Raw genomic sequence first — 16,192 nt, 5'->3', positions numbered from 1 at the left:
AGCATTCAGCATTCTATTAGGTTACTACATGGACCCGGTACTGCTTTGAAAATATCAGTCTTTTCAGATGACACTTTCAGCCTTGAATTCTCAGAATTGGAATAGAGATTGGCAGAATCCTAACACATATACATGAAAGATCAGATTTGACATCAAGCTCAGAATTGGCGTTTCAGTGGCGCGGTCACTGCCTCAGTGACATAATCGCTCAGTACTCCACCAGGAAACCCCAGCAGGTTTTTCTTTTGTTGTGTGCAAACTTTGATTGTTGCACCTCTATACACAGTCTCACCTCCCTGTCGTCAGGCTGAGGCAGCACTGTGCTGGAGCATGCACTTGTTCCAAGAAAGACATTAGTCATCATTAGCAGAAGCACTGACACCAAGTCTAAGTGCTTCCCCGCAATGACCAAGTGGCAATCATCTTTCCTCTAGCCTGTCACTGCTGATTAAGCTTTTCTTTCATGAAAATTTAATTTGCTGCGTTCTCTAGCCCTATTTTACATTTCTGCAATAACAAAGCATGTCAAACCCCCACTCTGCAAATGGCAGCAAAAAAAATCACCTTGCACACGAAGCTGAAGATGAAACAGTTTGCGGTTCTCAGCTCCACCTTTTATCTTTAATAATATAAGGTATAAAATAATGATGTCTGTTTGCTGACAAAAGCAGTATATTTTTCCCGGCTTACACAGATCCAGTGTTCTGGAATTCTTTTCTCCTAGGCGAAATTACTGTACAATTGTCTGAAATTATTAAAAAGCTTCTAAAACTCTGAAACCTGGCAATACACAGGAAATTAATACATTGTTTTGCATACAACATAAAGGGTCATCAGATTAAACAGTTCACATTCTGCAAAACAGTCAGAAATAATAAGATGATTAAGGTTATGTGATGCCAGAAAATAGTTTCATGTAACCCATATCTATTTCACAGCAGAACAAGATACTACATCTAAAATGTACAATGAAATAAATTCCTCTTACTTCTTGGCACAATGTTAACAGCTCAGAAAATAACTCTAAATGATTGCCAACTTAATTATTACATTTTGAAGAACATGTTAATAGAGCATGATAATTATTTATCTTTTTGCATAACTTAGCAAGCTTCATAATAGCATCAGCAAAATAATTTGGATGGCAGTCATAGCATCTTACAACCGCAACATGTCAAATATGGGAGAAGAAGGACTTTGCTCGCAGGTGATTTTTATTATTAAAATTCAGGAATAACAGATCCTGCTGCTATGTTTGGCCATGGTCCTACACTTCAGATTAACGCAACATTCCAAACATCAATAAAGATCCTATTGCTTATTTTAGAGAACTCAAACATTTACTCTAATTTCAATTTGCTTGAACAATTCTTTACAGCTTTGTAAATAGGAGTAATAATATCTGAGTCCTTGGGAAAACTTCAAAATCATGTAGACGGACCTTTTGAGTCTTTTATTTTAGAAATGAAAAGGGGCAGGGCAAAGAGAAAAACTGACGATTCATAAAAAAGTGATTATTTGCCAACCATAAACAAAAACTGCAAATGAAACGTATGCATGCTGTATAAAATTCTACTTATACTAAGAAGCCAGTCCAAATATTTCGTTTCTTCCAGTGAGTCGGATTCAAAGCTGAGATCTCGACAGACGAGAACACAGAGAGACATGAGCCTGCTCTCTCAGTCCTTGTCACTGAGTGGTTGAGCGATTCATTGACCGTCCTCGGATGCACCCTGTCAGTGCTGAAGGAAATATGAGCGAAGGCTGTGGCTACTCTTCTTTGAGCTCATTGATAATGACATACCTGCTTCACACGCCTGTTATCCATAGTACAAACTACTTAGGGCTAACTGAAAAATCAATAGCCTCTTCACACTGGCTCCCATCAGTGCCCTCTTTGATTGTCAGCTAAAGCCTAAGGTCAGCTCTGACAAGAAAGGGGCAGCCAGTGCCTGATGCTTTCAGGACCCCTAACAATTTAAAACTGCCCAGAGAAACTGTACATTTTTCTCTCCACCACACCCCTCTCTCCTCCTCAACAATTAAAGCAAAACTAGGCCTAGCCATTAAAGTTTAACCACACCGGTCAGGACTGAATGCAGCCCAGCTGTACACACTGTTGGCCCTTTTCTGCACAAGCCAGGAAATCTACTGACAAGTTAAACAAAACAGAAAGCTGTAACTGTCATAATCTGCATCTAGCTTTCTGAGCCAACAAGGGTGTTATCAGCCAGGGCAAGGCCTAAAACACACAAATCAAGCATCCTTCTGTTACTCTTCCATCATAAATCTTCGACCTGAAGCGAAAATACATAAGGTGGACAGTCAAGAAATGTGCTGCACACCTTAATGCATAAACATATAGGCACTTTTGTACTGCATTTCATTTATTAATATCAAATAGTAACCTTCAGAAATGTTTTTGTAAGACAAACTTCATAAATGGAAAATATCAATATCTGCAAGGCAGACTCCTGTGGAATTATTATTGTGCCTAGACTTTATTACTGATCTGCAGATAGAAGTACTTGCTACACTACACAATTTCAGGAATATGTAATGTAAAGTAATTAAAGCTAGAGGAAAATAAATAATATATACTATGTATATCTAACAAACATGTACTGCAAAACCTTCTATCACACATCTAGACATTACCTCAGTCAGGCAGAAAAATGCTACAACTTGGTGAAAAGACAATAGATAAAAGATATAATAACTTTTATCTAGTTATTAGCATTAATAATTGACCTTGCTTTCAAAAAGAGTGAACTAAAATCATGCCAGAGAAATGTACCTCACAGCATTAGGGAACCACCAGAAACCTACACTGTTGCAACCAGATGCACAGGGCTGTTGAGTTCTTAAGGCTGGTGCATTTGTCCTTTTGTCGAAAACATGGTGAAAGAGGATTCATCTGAACTTACTGAACCACATTTGTCCACTGTTCGACAGTCCACTGCCTGTGCTTGTTGCGCCACTAGCCTTGCAAAACGTGTGTTGCTAGTGCAATGCGCATTAAGTTTATACCCTGCAACTCGACTATGGTACTATGGTACCCTACTCTGTGGAGTCTGCGAAGGACAATTTTTGACTGTGAATAATGCACAGATATAAGGATCCTGGAATATGCACTTCTAACCACTGTTGCTGTTTGCTGATAATGTCTTCCCTGTGAGTTTCCATGCTGACATCACTTTAGATACCACTGCCTACGAAACATCAGAAAGCCAAGCTGTCTTAATCACTAAGTATGCTGGGATGTCATTTGCTTGAATAATATATGTGTCACACCTGTGTGCAAACCCTTGCATTTGATGGCCCTCATTTACCCAGGTGTTCCCATATTTTTGTCCACTACCTGCAGCTTCCACCCATCACACCTTTGTTAAAAAAATCTGGCGAAGACCATTCAAGAACATTCTCTTTCCAATTTGTCTTAGATCACCAAAATTCTAGAAAAGGCAGTAAAAGCCTGAATACTAGCTAACGTGATGATGCTAACATCTTGCATCAAATGAGCCGCTTTCCATTTCAGTTGGGGCTTAGAAAGATGCACAGTACTGAATCAGACAATGATTTGCTATGAACTTAATTTTCTGAACACTTTTTAAACTGTCCATCATGTTAGATCACAAAACAAATAACATCAGGGAGTAATTGCTTTTTCCCTTGGGTTCTTTACCTCCTATTCAACTACCAGGGGCTATTTCATAAACCTTTGCTATTGGTGTCTTGATAACTTTTGTGCTCTTGTTGATGGTGCCAAAATTAATCCCTATAATAAAATTAGGAATGCAAGTGTTACAGTTGACACTCACCTATAATTACAGGATGGAGACACTTGTTATGAGACTGAAAAAAAAAACCACTTAGATGGTATCCTTTATTGCAAGATTCTTTTTTATTGCTTGCTTGGCTTTTCAGATTCAAAACTGTACAAATTGAACACTTGGTCCTGGTTGCAAGGGATGGACACAACGTGCGTGGCACTGAAACGGTGAATTTCTGTTCAATCTTTATCAAGCTAATAGTTTTTAAACAGCAAAGACCACAATGAACTGGAAATTAAAGTAGTTGAAATTGATAGTGCAGAATAATTAATTTCATGGATTACCAATGAAAAATAGTCAGAATATCCCATTCCAGTTGGTATGGTTTTGAAAACAGAATACTGTGCCAAATCATCTGGAAAATAGGTTTCTGAAAATGGCATCTTCTATTTTTGGATATGGAGAAGCAAACATCGCAATAACCAACTGGGTTTTTGTCAGGTAAGATGTTGAACTATTCGTCTCTTTTTATTGCTAATGTTCCTATGAGTACATCAAGTAAAAATTCAAATGAAACGTAATATTAAACAGCATGTAATATGTAAAGTAGCCAACATATGCAAAATATCGAAGTACACTGTTTAATATAAGAACCATGAACATCTGTTTCATGACTTCATCAGGTCTGTTAAGCAGATGCACTGTCCCAACAGGCAATTACTACCATTGGGTGATTTTTCCACAGCTCGAGCTGCTGGGCATTAAGAGCACAAGCTGTTTAAGTGCACAATGAAGTAGCTGAGAAAGTAAAGGCCACTTTAGAACATAACCTGAACTTCTTGACATGTAACACGCAACTCAAATTTCTTTAGAAACAAAGCGAAAAGAACAAATGGTTTGAGCTTTCACTGATGTGGGCAACATTCTTATCATCTGCTTCACTGTGATTATAAGAACATCATATATTTAAACAAAATTGTTTCAAGGAATTGCAGATTTTGAAGTAAGTAACAGAAGAACAGTCTTTAAAGTTAAACTAAGTAAGTTTAACTTTAAAGACTGTTCTATTGTCCTTTTTTCTGCTAAAATATTAACTTTTTTTTCTGGCCTTGATAAGGCAGTGAAATATGTCAATCTAGGGAAATTCACTCTTTTTGCTTGTCATTCTAAAAACAAAGATTAATCTTTAAAACATTCTTTAAATCAATGAATTCAAGTTAACAAATCAAACCCCTCCAGTTTTCCATATACATAACTAGCTCTGATACCGCTATTTTGTAGATTAATACTTTGAAGATACCAATTAATTTCCTCCCAAGATACAAATCTGATACATTTTAGGCAAAATCTATGCCATATGCATTGATATGCAGTGTAGCTATAAGAACAGTATATTTAAATATGACTTTTGCTTCACGAGATCCCAGCTGCTAACAATCTGTTGAAGTTCCATAGCTAGCTTGACTTTCAATGCAAAACTAATTAACATACATCAGTCACTGGGTCTAGGCCTATTGACATGATCTCCACAATTTTCTCAAACAAAGAAAAACACCTGGAGGTGACAAAACACAGACGCGTTTTTTTTTGTTGTTTAAAAAGGTACAGGATACCTTTTGCCAAATCAATGACAGTCCACTGGAATACACAGATAAAGAAACATACAGTGAAACATACTGGGTGAATTAAGTTGCAGTCAGTCGCATACTCTTTTTTTAGAACAAGTACTGATTGCCAGTGGAGCCCAGCAAGTCAAAAAAATTCCTACCAAACGCCAGGCAAATCCTGAGCAAGGTGATAATAAATGGCAGCTTTTAAAGTATTTGCATGAATCTCCCCACAGACTAGGCTAGGGGATCTGGTAGTGCGTCAGCCCCTTTAGGGGGCTTATCAGATAGTGCAGAGAAAGGGCATGGACAGTGTCCAGCCTCATCAGGAGGATCACTGGGAAGAAGTCACACAGACATAGATCAAAGAAGACTCACTGCAAACCATGGAGAAGTCTCCAGCTAGTCTTTTTTTTCTATTCAATAAAAAAAGCTCTTTAGGATCTACAGATAATACAGGATGTTTCAAGAAAAGAAACAGAATAGGGAGAAAAAAAAGATCTTTGATAGACACAGGCCTTCAAGCAGCTGTTTTGCATCCAAGACTTACTTCAGAAAGCTGAAAAGTTTTTTTTGTCACAAGACACCAATTTAATAGGGTGTCAAAGATGGCTTCCAATGTTTCATCTGGACAAACATGTTGTGAGTACACTTTTAGATTTTTTTGTTTTTCTACAACTACAGAGCTTTAGTTTAAAATAAATTGAAAGCAAATTTTCACAACTGAAGTATCCAAGTTTAAGAGAGCACTCATGCTGTTCTTGAAACAGATTATAACTCTAGCATTTATGTTAGATATGCCCATTGTAGAAAACATTTATATAATCAGATTCCTTAACTATTTCCAGTGGATTGTGCTGTATTTAAGCTATTACTCAAATCCATATATTATACTGGTACCTCACAAAAGCAGATACTATTAAACCATTATAAAACCCCTGACAAAACACCTTACACTTTCAACAATGATCCAGATGAGCAAAATATCAGAACAGTCATTAGAAAAGAATCACTTCCCGAAACCATGCTTACAGGCATGCAGTGCTCAATCAATGTGATCAAAAAAGGAAGCTAGTATTTCAGGAGTAGGCCCATTAACAATGAGCATTAGGACAGTGAGAAAATTGAAATGTAGAAGCAAATATAAGAATACAGAAAATGGATCTTTTAACCATAGTTCATTAGCCTAAATAATTTTGTAAAAATATTTCCAAAATGTGTGATGACAGAGTTAAACCAATTAACTGGACTCAGAAAGCAACTGCCAGTGATAAACTGAAAAATTAGAACTTGATGTTTCATAAAATAAGTAGCCCGGCTTTCCATCTATCAAATACAGCACCTGAATTAGCAGCCAAGATATAGTTATATCTCAGGTTGGGTGAAGGGAATGGTCATCTCTTTCTGGAAGTCAGCTATGATTTCCAATTTAGAAGTTAACCTTTTCTTTATCTAAAACAGTATAAATACTGTTTGCAGGTAGGTTTATATTGCTACAAACATTCTGTAATGAAAATAAAAGTATCCATTCCAGAGAATTCCCAGCAGTCAGTGTGCACTAGCTGCTTTTACAGTAATCTAGAAGTATATGTTCTTGGTGTATTTTAAAAACACAAATAATTACACTTTCATGTGTAATTTTATCACTACAAATAGTTATGTCAACTATATTTGCTACATTCAAATAAAGTATATTCAACAAACCCTCTGAATATCTTAGTTAAGAAAAAAAGAAGAAGTAGAAGACAGCAGTAAATACAAGTATCTCCAGAAAGCTTTTAGTTTTCAGCAACATATTGACACCAGTCCATTTCTAAGTATACAAATTATGGGCAGTTGATGGGACTACAGTCTGGACACTGGTAAACAAGCATGAGGTGAGCCCAGGCTGTAACGAAGCTGTTCTATTTGTTCTTCTCTTTGTGTTTAAATACTTCTTATTCCTGTTATATTCTGACGAATATTATAGTTCTTATCATTTACAGAATGTTTAAGACTATGTTGTACAGTTTGAGATTTGGGGGAGGTTCCTCACCAAAGAACTGTTTGGGAAATGCAAGGAAAGTAGGTCGAGAGATCTCTCAACATCATGGTTGGAGCGAAGGAGTCAAGGCAGCTGATCCAGGGTCTCCATTGGTTGCGTAAGAGTTCCATCATGACAGAAAAGCAGATGATGTAATCTTCTTGCATAACTGAAGAGCTATTACCTTCCGTATGTCTACACGCCAGTGGTTAGATGGAAGTTCTACCGCAGCAGGAAAAGCTTTCTTTCTAGAAGATTATCATAGTGTCAGCCATAAGCACCTGAAGTGTAGGGGATCCTGAAATCATGCTGGCTCCCGAAGAGTGGTACTCAGGAAGCTAAAACCATGGATAGAGAAGATATATTTTGCTTCTAGGGACATCGGTTCATCAAAGTGACAGGAGAGCAAATAGGCAGGTTGTCACTGCAGGTCTGAAGACAAAAGCAGGACCTAGGTCCTTATTCAGCAGAATTTCTACTAGAAAAACAGCTTGAAAGAGCCACAGGGCCGCAGCTGGCAGCAGAATACCAACAGGTGTGCTCCCCTAGGTAACCATCCTAGTGCAGGTAGTCAACCAGGAAACTCCACTGTGTTCCCTCCCACACCAGAGAATACTCTTGGGAGTGACAGGACTGGCTTTTTCTCTAAAAAATGGAATCACGAAGTCTAGAGGTTTGAGTTTACAAATCCTGAGCCAGGGCTACACTGGGGACAATGGTTACTGGGTTAACTTTGGCTTCCAACATGGACATCTGGAAACTCCACAAGGAAAGAGTAGTGGCCATGAGGCCCAGGCCCTGGAAGGAAGTGATGGGCCTACATCCTGGGCTTTGAAGGACTTTGTTTGAACGTGAGTTTAATAGGAGGCTACTCTGTTTGTAAATTTTAGCTGTTCCCTCTCTGTGTGTTTACTTGTTTTTGCTGTTGCATTCTGGTAGATGTTTAAGACTGCACTGTGCAGTGTGGGATTTGTGGATAGATTTCTCAGGTCAAAATAGCGGTGTAAAAAATTGCAAATCACTTTTTTCTCATCCAGTAATATAATCAGATGTATTGATTATGATACATAATTCACAAAAGAACTTAACATTCAAATGTCAGCTGAAAAAGACAAGTCTCAGTTTAAAAACATTTCCGATTCATTAGGTTATTGAATTTTGCTGCAGAAATTCTGATATCCAAGGTTTCATACAGCACCATGTGTTATTCCAGTAATAAAGGAAAGAACTGCACCAGTAAAAGCATGTTAAAAACTACAATCAAATGTGTCAATTTTAAAATTATAATTCTTAACATCACACATAATAATGACTCAAAGAATGGTAGAATTTCTACCTTTTTTTAGAACAAAGCTTCACACTCAGCAGCACTAAATACCAATGCTGGTTAATTACATGTACTGTATCTTATGCCAGCAGCCATATCACTCTGCAACTCAAAACTGGCAACCCACTGAAGCTAAGCAGGTGTGAGCCTGGTCAGTACCTGAATGAGAGACCTCCTGGGAAAAACTAAGGTTGCTGCTAGAAGAGGTGTTAGTGGGGCCAGCAGGGGGTGCTCACCCTGCGGTCCATGTGAGTCCTAACGCCCCAGTATAGTGGCAGGGACACTATACTGTAAACAGGCGCCATTCTCGGATGAGAAGTAAAACCAAGGTCCTGACTCTCTGTAGTCATTAAAAATCCCAGCGTTCTGGCGCACAAAGGCTGCCGTTGCATCATCCAGGTGGATGCTGCACATTGGTGGTGGTGGAGGGGAGTTCCCATTACCTGTAAAGCCCTTTGTGCGGAGTGTCAAGAAGAAGTGCTATATAAGTGTAAGCAATTATTATTATTGTTGTTGTACTGTACAGCTGTACAACTGTACAGCTGGAGGCAGTGGTCCAAGCTGCCACAGTGACGCAATAGGTTAACACACACATCCAAGTTCACAGACAGACCTAATGGGACAAAAACCGAAACCTACCTCAACAAAAGAGATAAAGTTATGATCTAATAGCTGATGCACAGTGTAAATGGAAATAGTTATAGGAGAGCAAATTAAAAGCAGATCAAGAATGCATATAGCACAGTAGGCAATATATGAGCTAGCCAAAGTAATTTAATTCATGATGGCATCTACACTTTTTTAATTCTGAAGTGAAATAGTATATACTGTATACTCTTAGATGTGTTGGCTGTGATTTTCAAGAGTGGGAGGCACAGGATTCTACTTAATGTTTTGAACTCCCTTTTAAAAACAGTTAAATTGCAAAAAGAAAAAGAAATTGCAAGATACCTAGAACTGAAGATCAGCTTATTTGAAACAGCTTACATACTATATTTACCCCCAAAAATGTTTTGGAATTCTACACCAAATTAAATAAGCAGTGTTTTTTTCAGGCAACTTTATAAACATTAAATTTGATACTGCACGGATAACAGCCAGTTTCTAGCAGGGATGTCTTGTTTTTGTTCTTATTGCTTTCTTCAAAGTGCTGACATCCTCTAGATTTAAAAATTAGGAAAGTAGACGCAACATCAATTGACATTTAAAATGGCAATGACTTCAGACTTGCCATTACTGAACAACTGGTATGCCCTACGTTAACATAAACATAAGTAACATAAAAGGCTACCTATTCTTTTTCTAGCAGTTGTTACGGTCTTGGACTGCTTCCATCGAAATTCTAAAAACACTTAAAATGTTTAAAAATACAGTAAAAACAACAAAGCAGACTTTCAAAAAACAGCACATTTTAATATGACTTAAAAGGATAAGAAGCTCTTCAAGGCTAGGAACTAAATTGGAGGAAATCAAGCATTCAGTTTGTGTACTTTCTGTTGGCTCTACAAAATAACTTTTGTTTAATGTCATTAAAACATCAACACCACCACTCTTTACTCCAGAGGCTTTTCCCTGCTCAAAATGAACTTAATATCTTGGTAATAAAAAAAGTTCCAACTTAAAATTAATTAAGACATCCTACCATTTATCTGTTAATGTTTATAGGATTAGGGCTTTTTGACATTTAGGGCTGCCATTAGCTTGGCTTTGTATTAAGAAAACCTAGCATGCACCAGCAAATCATTTGTTTTCAGATCTGCACTTGCCCTGAAGCAGTTTGAGCTTCATCACCAGAGCAAGAATGTATGGAAATGACAGGATATGGGTATTAGTTATTTTCCCATACTGTACTTCTATAAAAGGAAACAGCATGTTTTTTTTTTTAAACAGAGCACTAGATTTGAGAATGTTCAAGAGAAGACTGGAGGAATGTGCAAGCGAACAGCACAGCAAGCCAACGGACTGCAGTACATAAAAGCTTCTATTCTGGCTTCTCAAATTGTGCAAAGTTGTTCGGATGTAATGCACACAAACTACGCACAAGTGTTCATGCGCAAAGACAACAGCGTAAATACATGTCATTGTGCAAGTTTATTGACATTTCTACCTTCCAGTTAAATTTTAGAATAAAAATAAAACATTATAAATGTGACTGAATTTGCATTCTACAACAAAGTTAGAAGTTTTCTTTAATGACTGCTTTTACACACAGATTAGCAGAACACACAGATAGCTAGCTCTGTGATTTGAAACTCTTTTTATGCAGAGCAAAATTACAAATGATAAAAAGAGTGTTATATGTAACACCACCATATTAGCCATATGTAGTCCATTTTAGCTAATATATGTTAGCCATAGTATAATCTCTTATATATAAATGCCTAAAAACTTAAATAATGTTTTTTTTTATATTTCTACAATATTGATTCTAGATACTTATTATATTATAGATCATTACCAACACTACAGACCTATTCTTTTCAAATGGAAAACACATCAGTTGGACGACTTTTGTGAATGCAACAGTTAGAAAGAAAGAGAGAGGCCATCACTGTACCAAATAAACATCAATGTCTTCGACTAGGCAATAATTATGTAAATTCTCCTTAACTTAAATGATATGGTCTTTGAAGCTTTAAAATAACATACTCTTGCAGTTGTGTTTTTTAGGAGGTCAGTTTTCTCAATATATTATATAATCTAAAAACTCCTTTAATGATAAAACAGATAATTCGCAATTTTGATCTGGAGTTGAGAAAAAATAATTATCGCTGTATAAACGAACAGTACATTAAACCGAGGCTTACTTTTCACGAACCCCCGACGGCAATGAGGCTCATAAAGAACAAAAGCGTCTAGTAATGGCATGAACCTGCTAACAGGGACTTAACCAAACAAACACACTGTGCTTTAGTTAAAGAGAATGTCCAACAGACTCCCTAATGAATTTACTGCCAAGCAGTACCAGACCTCCGCCTCATTAACTCAAGTACGACAAGAGGGTGTATGAGGGCTGAAAATAGATCAATTGGTTGCAAGAGTGTCAAGTGCCTTTCAATGAACTAGCCTTTAATTTCCTCTATTCTTTTGTCACATAAGTCAGTATCTGCTTTAAAACTCCGCGCCTTTACCTTCTCTACAAGACACCCTCAAGGAGACGGGGATAGGCTCTTAAAGCAAGCTGAAATGAAGCCTGAGACGATAAGGGCTCTTCAATTACATTCTTCGATACTGCCCCTTTAAATTATTCATATCGACAAGTTCCGCTGAGGATTGTCAGTTTTAGAAGCGTTCATTTTAAAAACGGTTATCATAACCATATTCTAAATCGGTTTACTCCTCTGGTTGCAGCAAGGAGCGTGACATTTATTCGATCCGTTATCACTCCGAACTTCGAAACTAGTAGGCCAAAACAGATAAAAAAGACGGAAAATATCGAATTAAATACACCTATAGTCACTTATATTCACTAATACATTTAAATAACTTTTTTATCGTATGCATCCGTTTAATTTACACACATTAATATGATTCCTCAAACGTTTAAGATGTAACTACTGTACATACAACTATATCACATGCATTTAAATACAGCTATATAATATTAAAACACAACTTACTTTCTATGCAAGACATACCAGAATTATTACATTTTTTTAATTAAAAAAAAACGAATCGATTTATTTTTTTATATCGTACTTGTAAAGGAGCGTGCGAATGAATAGCTATTTCTTCAGCTGGTCCTTGTAATGTGCGATCATCTAAAATTTAAAGAATAATCAGTTTCACTAACCTACAGTATATAGAAATACAACCACCATATGCAACCAGTAAATTCTTCAAATCTATCTTAATGCCTTGCAGCTATTAACTACTAGGCATGTAATCAGCGTTACAATATTAGCAATCATACAGTTTCCGAGTTGCGGTTTCATGTTATTATCTCATGCTTCCTCTTCAAGGGTTTTGCCGCAAGGTGCAATCGGCTATTACTTCTAACCGCTTCTCATCTACTTTAACCATACCGACGTGAGAAAAGTTAATGCAATGATCGCCGTTTTTATTTTTTATACAATAATGTAACTGTCACCCGATGTAAAATTTCCAAGACTACCTTTGTACCATAAGCAGATAATTTGGAAATCTGAAGCTTTTAAAAGCAAGTTTATTCGAATAATAATAAAATGCCTAAAAGTATCAAATCGTATCATTTCCGTTCCCATGAAAATGAAATCCAAATGGTTCCTTTAAAATTCAGGGATAAAGCTGCATTTTAAAGAAAACGGAAAGGCGCAATGATTACTTAATTTTAGAAACTATTAGAAATAAATATATACACAAGGAAGCTGGATACAAAGTAGAAGTACTCTTGTTCGCCTTAGCTTACAAATGAAATGAGCAAATTACAAAGACCAGGACAGGGAGGGGGGAAAAGCGCAGTAAATTCCTGCTGTTGGAGTATAAAGTCACTAAGCAGGCTCTGCGGCTGCACACCAAACTCCAAGACTATACTCTTTTCTCGCCTCCCGAGCAATTGTTTTTCTTCAATCACACCATAAAGAAATGCGTCTGTTGTTAAAATGCGTGAGCATGTACATCAGCGGTATATTTTGTGAGGGGAAAAGGACAGTTAGTATTAATAAATTAAACCCAAATCCAATTGTAGATTGACAAGAAAGAAAAAAAATGCATTTCTAAGCCATGCAGGTATACAGCACGGTTTAAGCTTATTGTTCAACCTGGTCAGATTTCTACAGAAAAGCACAACACTGCAAATGTTAAGGATAAAAAGTCTTGCATTACAGGAACACCCATATGTTTGAAACGGCCAGTATATTCCATGAGCTACAACATACTGTAAATTAATAATACTTTCAAATAGAAAAAGAACATATGGCATTAGGTAATAACGAAATAAAGCTACAAAAATACGGGACTATTAGTACTTAAAACAATTTACTAGCAGAATTCAGTGATGTTGGTTGCATTAGTTACTTTGCAGAAAAACAGCAAAAATCAAGTGACTTGCCTAAAATGCAGATTTATACATCTCAGTTCTTTTTTTCTATAATCCCATCGTTTGTTTAAAACTAAATTAGGATACAGCATGTTAGAACCCACAGATTAAAAAGATAAGCTTGTAATGAAATGAAAAAAATTGCAATTAAAATACATTACTTCTTTTGCAAAATCTAAGTAAAATATGTGAAACCATCTGAGAGAACGAGGTAATACAGCTGTAAATAACGCTCGCCTTTTTCAACCTGGCCGCATAACAGGCGAGTCGTGGCTTTGCACAGGATGTTAAGAGGAAAGTGTTTCTCCAGTTCAATGTGCTGGCAGGGTGCAGCTGTGATTGGCTGCTTACCCTGACAGCTATGTCAGTGATTGCAGGACACGAAGCTCAGCCCCCTTCACTCCAGCTTGGGGACCATTCATAAACTACACAAGTCCAGCATTCCCAACTGAGTCTGGGCAACATAGCAGGCAAGGTATTACAAGGCGCAGTTAAACTGGCTAAAGGAATAAAAGAGATGACCGATCACGACCAGCTTTCCGTCCGCTAACAGAGGGTTTAAAAGGAGAACCAGCATCATCTGTTCAAAGATCGTTTACTTTCAGACACCCAAGTCTTCTCTTTAAATGGACTAAGCCGCTTTTTACTTGAAATTTGATGGTGCTCTCGGCTGTTTGCTTCATGCAATTTAAGTCTATTTGCCGCTGACCACAAACTTTCTTTTTTATTACTCTTCAGTGTTTGCCTCTGGCTTAACCGGTAAGCATTGGATCCGTCAACGTATTGCGAAACTCCGGTGTACAGCCCGGACCTCTGCCCAAACATGATAGCGGCACAAGCAAAGCTTGTTTACCAGCTCAACAAATATTACAACGAGAGATGCCAAACTCGGAAAGCGGCCATAGCTAAGACTATAAGAGAGGTGTGTAAGGTGGTATCGGACGTCCTGAAGGAGGTGGAAGTGCAGGAGCCTCGTTTCATCAGTTCCCTAAGCGAGATTGAAGCGCGCTACGAAGGGATGGAGGTCATTTCGCCAAATGAATTCGAAGTAGTTCTTTACCTGAATCAGATGGGGGTTTTCAACTTTGTGGATGATGGGTCGTTGCCTGGATGCGCTGTGTTAAAGCTGAGCGATGGGCGCAAAAGAAGCATGTCTCTCTGGGTAGAGTTTATCACAGCCTCTGGCTACCTCTCCGCCAGGAAGATAAGATCAAGGTTTCAGACTCTTGTGGCCCAGGCAGTGGACAAATGCAGCTACCGTGATGTCGTTAAGATGGTAGCTGACACCAGTGAAGTAAAACTGAGGATCCGGGAGAGATACGTGGTTCAGATCACGCCAGCGTTCAAATGCACGGGCATTTGGCCTAGAAGCGCAGCCCAGTGGCCCATGCCTCACATTCCCTGGCCGGGTCCTAATCGGGTAGCAGAAGTGAAAGCAGAGGGCTTCAATCTGCTTTCTAAAGAGTGTTATTCGTTAACTGGTAAACAGAGCTCAGCTGAAAGCGACGCCTGGGTATTGCAGTTCAGTGAAGCCGAAAACCGCCTGCTGATGGCCGGCTGCAGGAAGAAATGTCTCTCCATCCTTAAGACTCTCCGCGATCGTCACCTCGAATTACCGGGACAGCCTCTCAACAACTACCACATGAAAACCTTGCTTCTTTACGAATGCGAGAAACACCCAAGAGAAACCGACTGGGACGAATCCTGTCTGGGGGACCGACTTAACGGAATTCTCCTTCAGCTGATCTCGTGTTTGCAGTGCCGCAGATGCCCCCATTACTTCTTACCGAACTTGGACCTGTTTCAAGGAAAACCTCACTCGGCGCTTGAAGCAGCAGCAAAACAGACTTGGAGACTAGCAAGAGAAATTCTTACGAATGCAAAAAGTTTGGACAAATTATAGAGCAAAAAAACATATGCGAAAGAACGTTTCGATCACATCACTGCAAGTGAAAAAGTGATCCCTTTTTTCATCCACGTAATGTGAACTTTTTGTTTTTCTAAAGAAACAAGTGGGACTTTGCAAGAATAAAAGTCAAGGTACATTTTCAAGTAAATGTTTTTTTTGAATGTTTTCACAAAGTGAAGAAACTTATTTAAATATATGCACAAATCTTTCAAGCAAAAAAAAAGATCAAATGTAGAGTGCCAAGTTAAAATTTTGATCATGTGCCCTCAAAATTTAAATGTAAAAAAGTAATAAAATAATTTGCCTTCATATTTGGCTTTGTCTTCAATTGAACAAAGTATTTCTTAACACATTTTAGTGAGCGCTGGTTGGTTGAACGTCATAAATTAAGACGTTAATTGCTGAGAAATGAATGTGCAGTAAATGTCCTTATAAGCGAGAACTGAACTCGTTACATTAGAATGACTTTAGGAATTGAACAATTAAAAAAATCAAATTGGTGCACAATGCTAAAGATAAAAACTTTATTGTATTTT

General features: G+C 37.7%; 2 protein-coding genes across 9 annotated transcripts in view; one reads left to right on the top strand and one right to left on the bottom strand.

Moving 5' to 3' along the window:
• The window catches only part of lrba (LPS-responsive vesicle trafficking, beach and anchor containing), a 283,633-nt gene that overhangs the window by 100,015 nt on the left and 167,426 nt on the right, over nucleotides 1–16,192 (bottom strand). The window lies entirely within an intron of this gene.
• On the top strand, nucleotides 14,167–15,965 carry mab21l2 (mab-21-like 2). The gene has a single exon (XM_006629492.3). The coding sequence runs from the start codon at nucleotides 14,571–14,573 to the stop codon at nucleotides 15,648–15,650; it is 1,080 nt and encodes a 359-aa protein (XP_006629555.1). The 5' UTR covers nucleotides 14,167–14,570; the 3' UTR covers nucleotides 15,651–15,965.

Source organism: Lepisosteus oculatus, chromosome 1 (genome assembly GCF_040954835.1).
Source record: "Lepisosteus oculatus isolate fLepOcu1 chromosome 1, fLepOcu1.hap2, whole genome shotgun sequence".
NCBI lineage: Eukaryota > Metazoa > Chordata > Actinopteri > Semionotiformes > Lepisosteidae > Lepisosteus > Lepisosteus oculatus.
The sequence above is the reverse complement of the archived record's forward strand: the minus strand, read 5'-3'. Positions and strand labels throughout refer to the sequence as shown.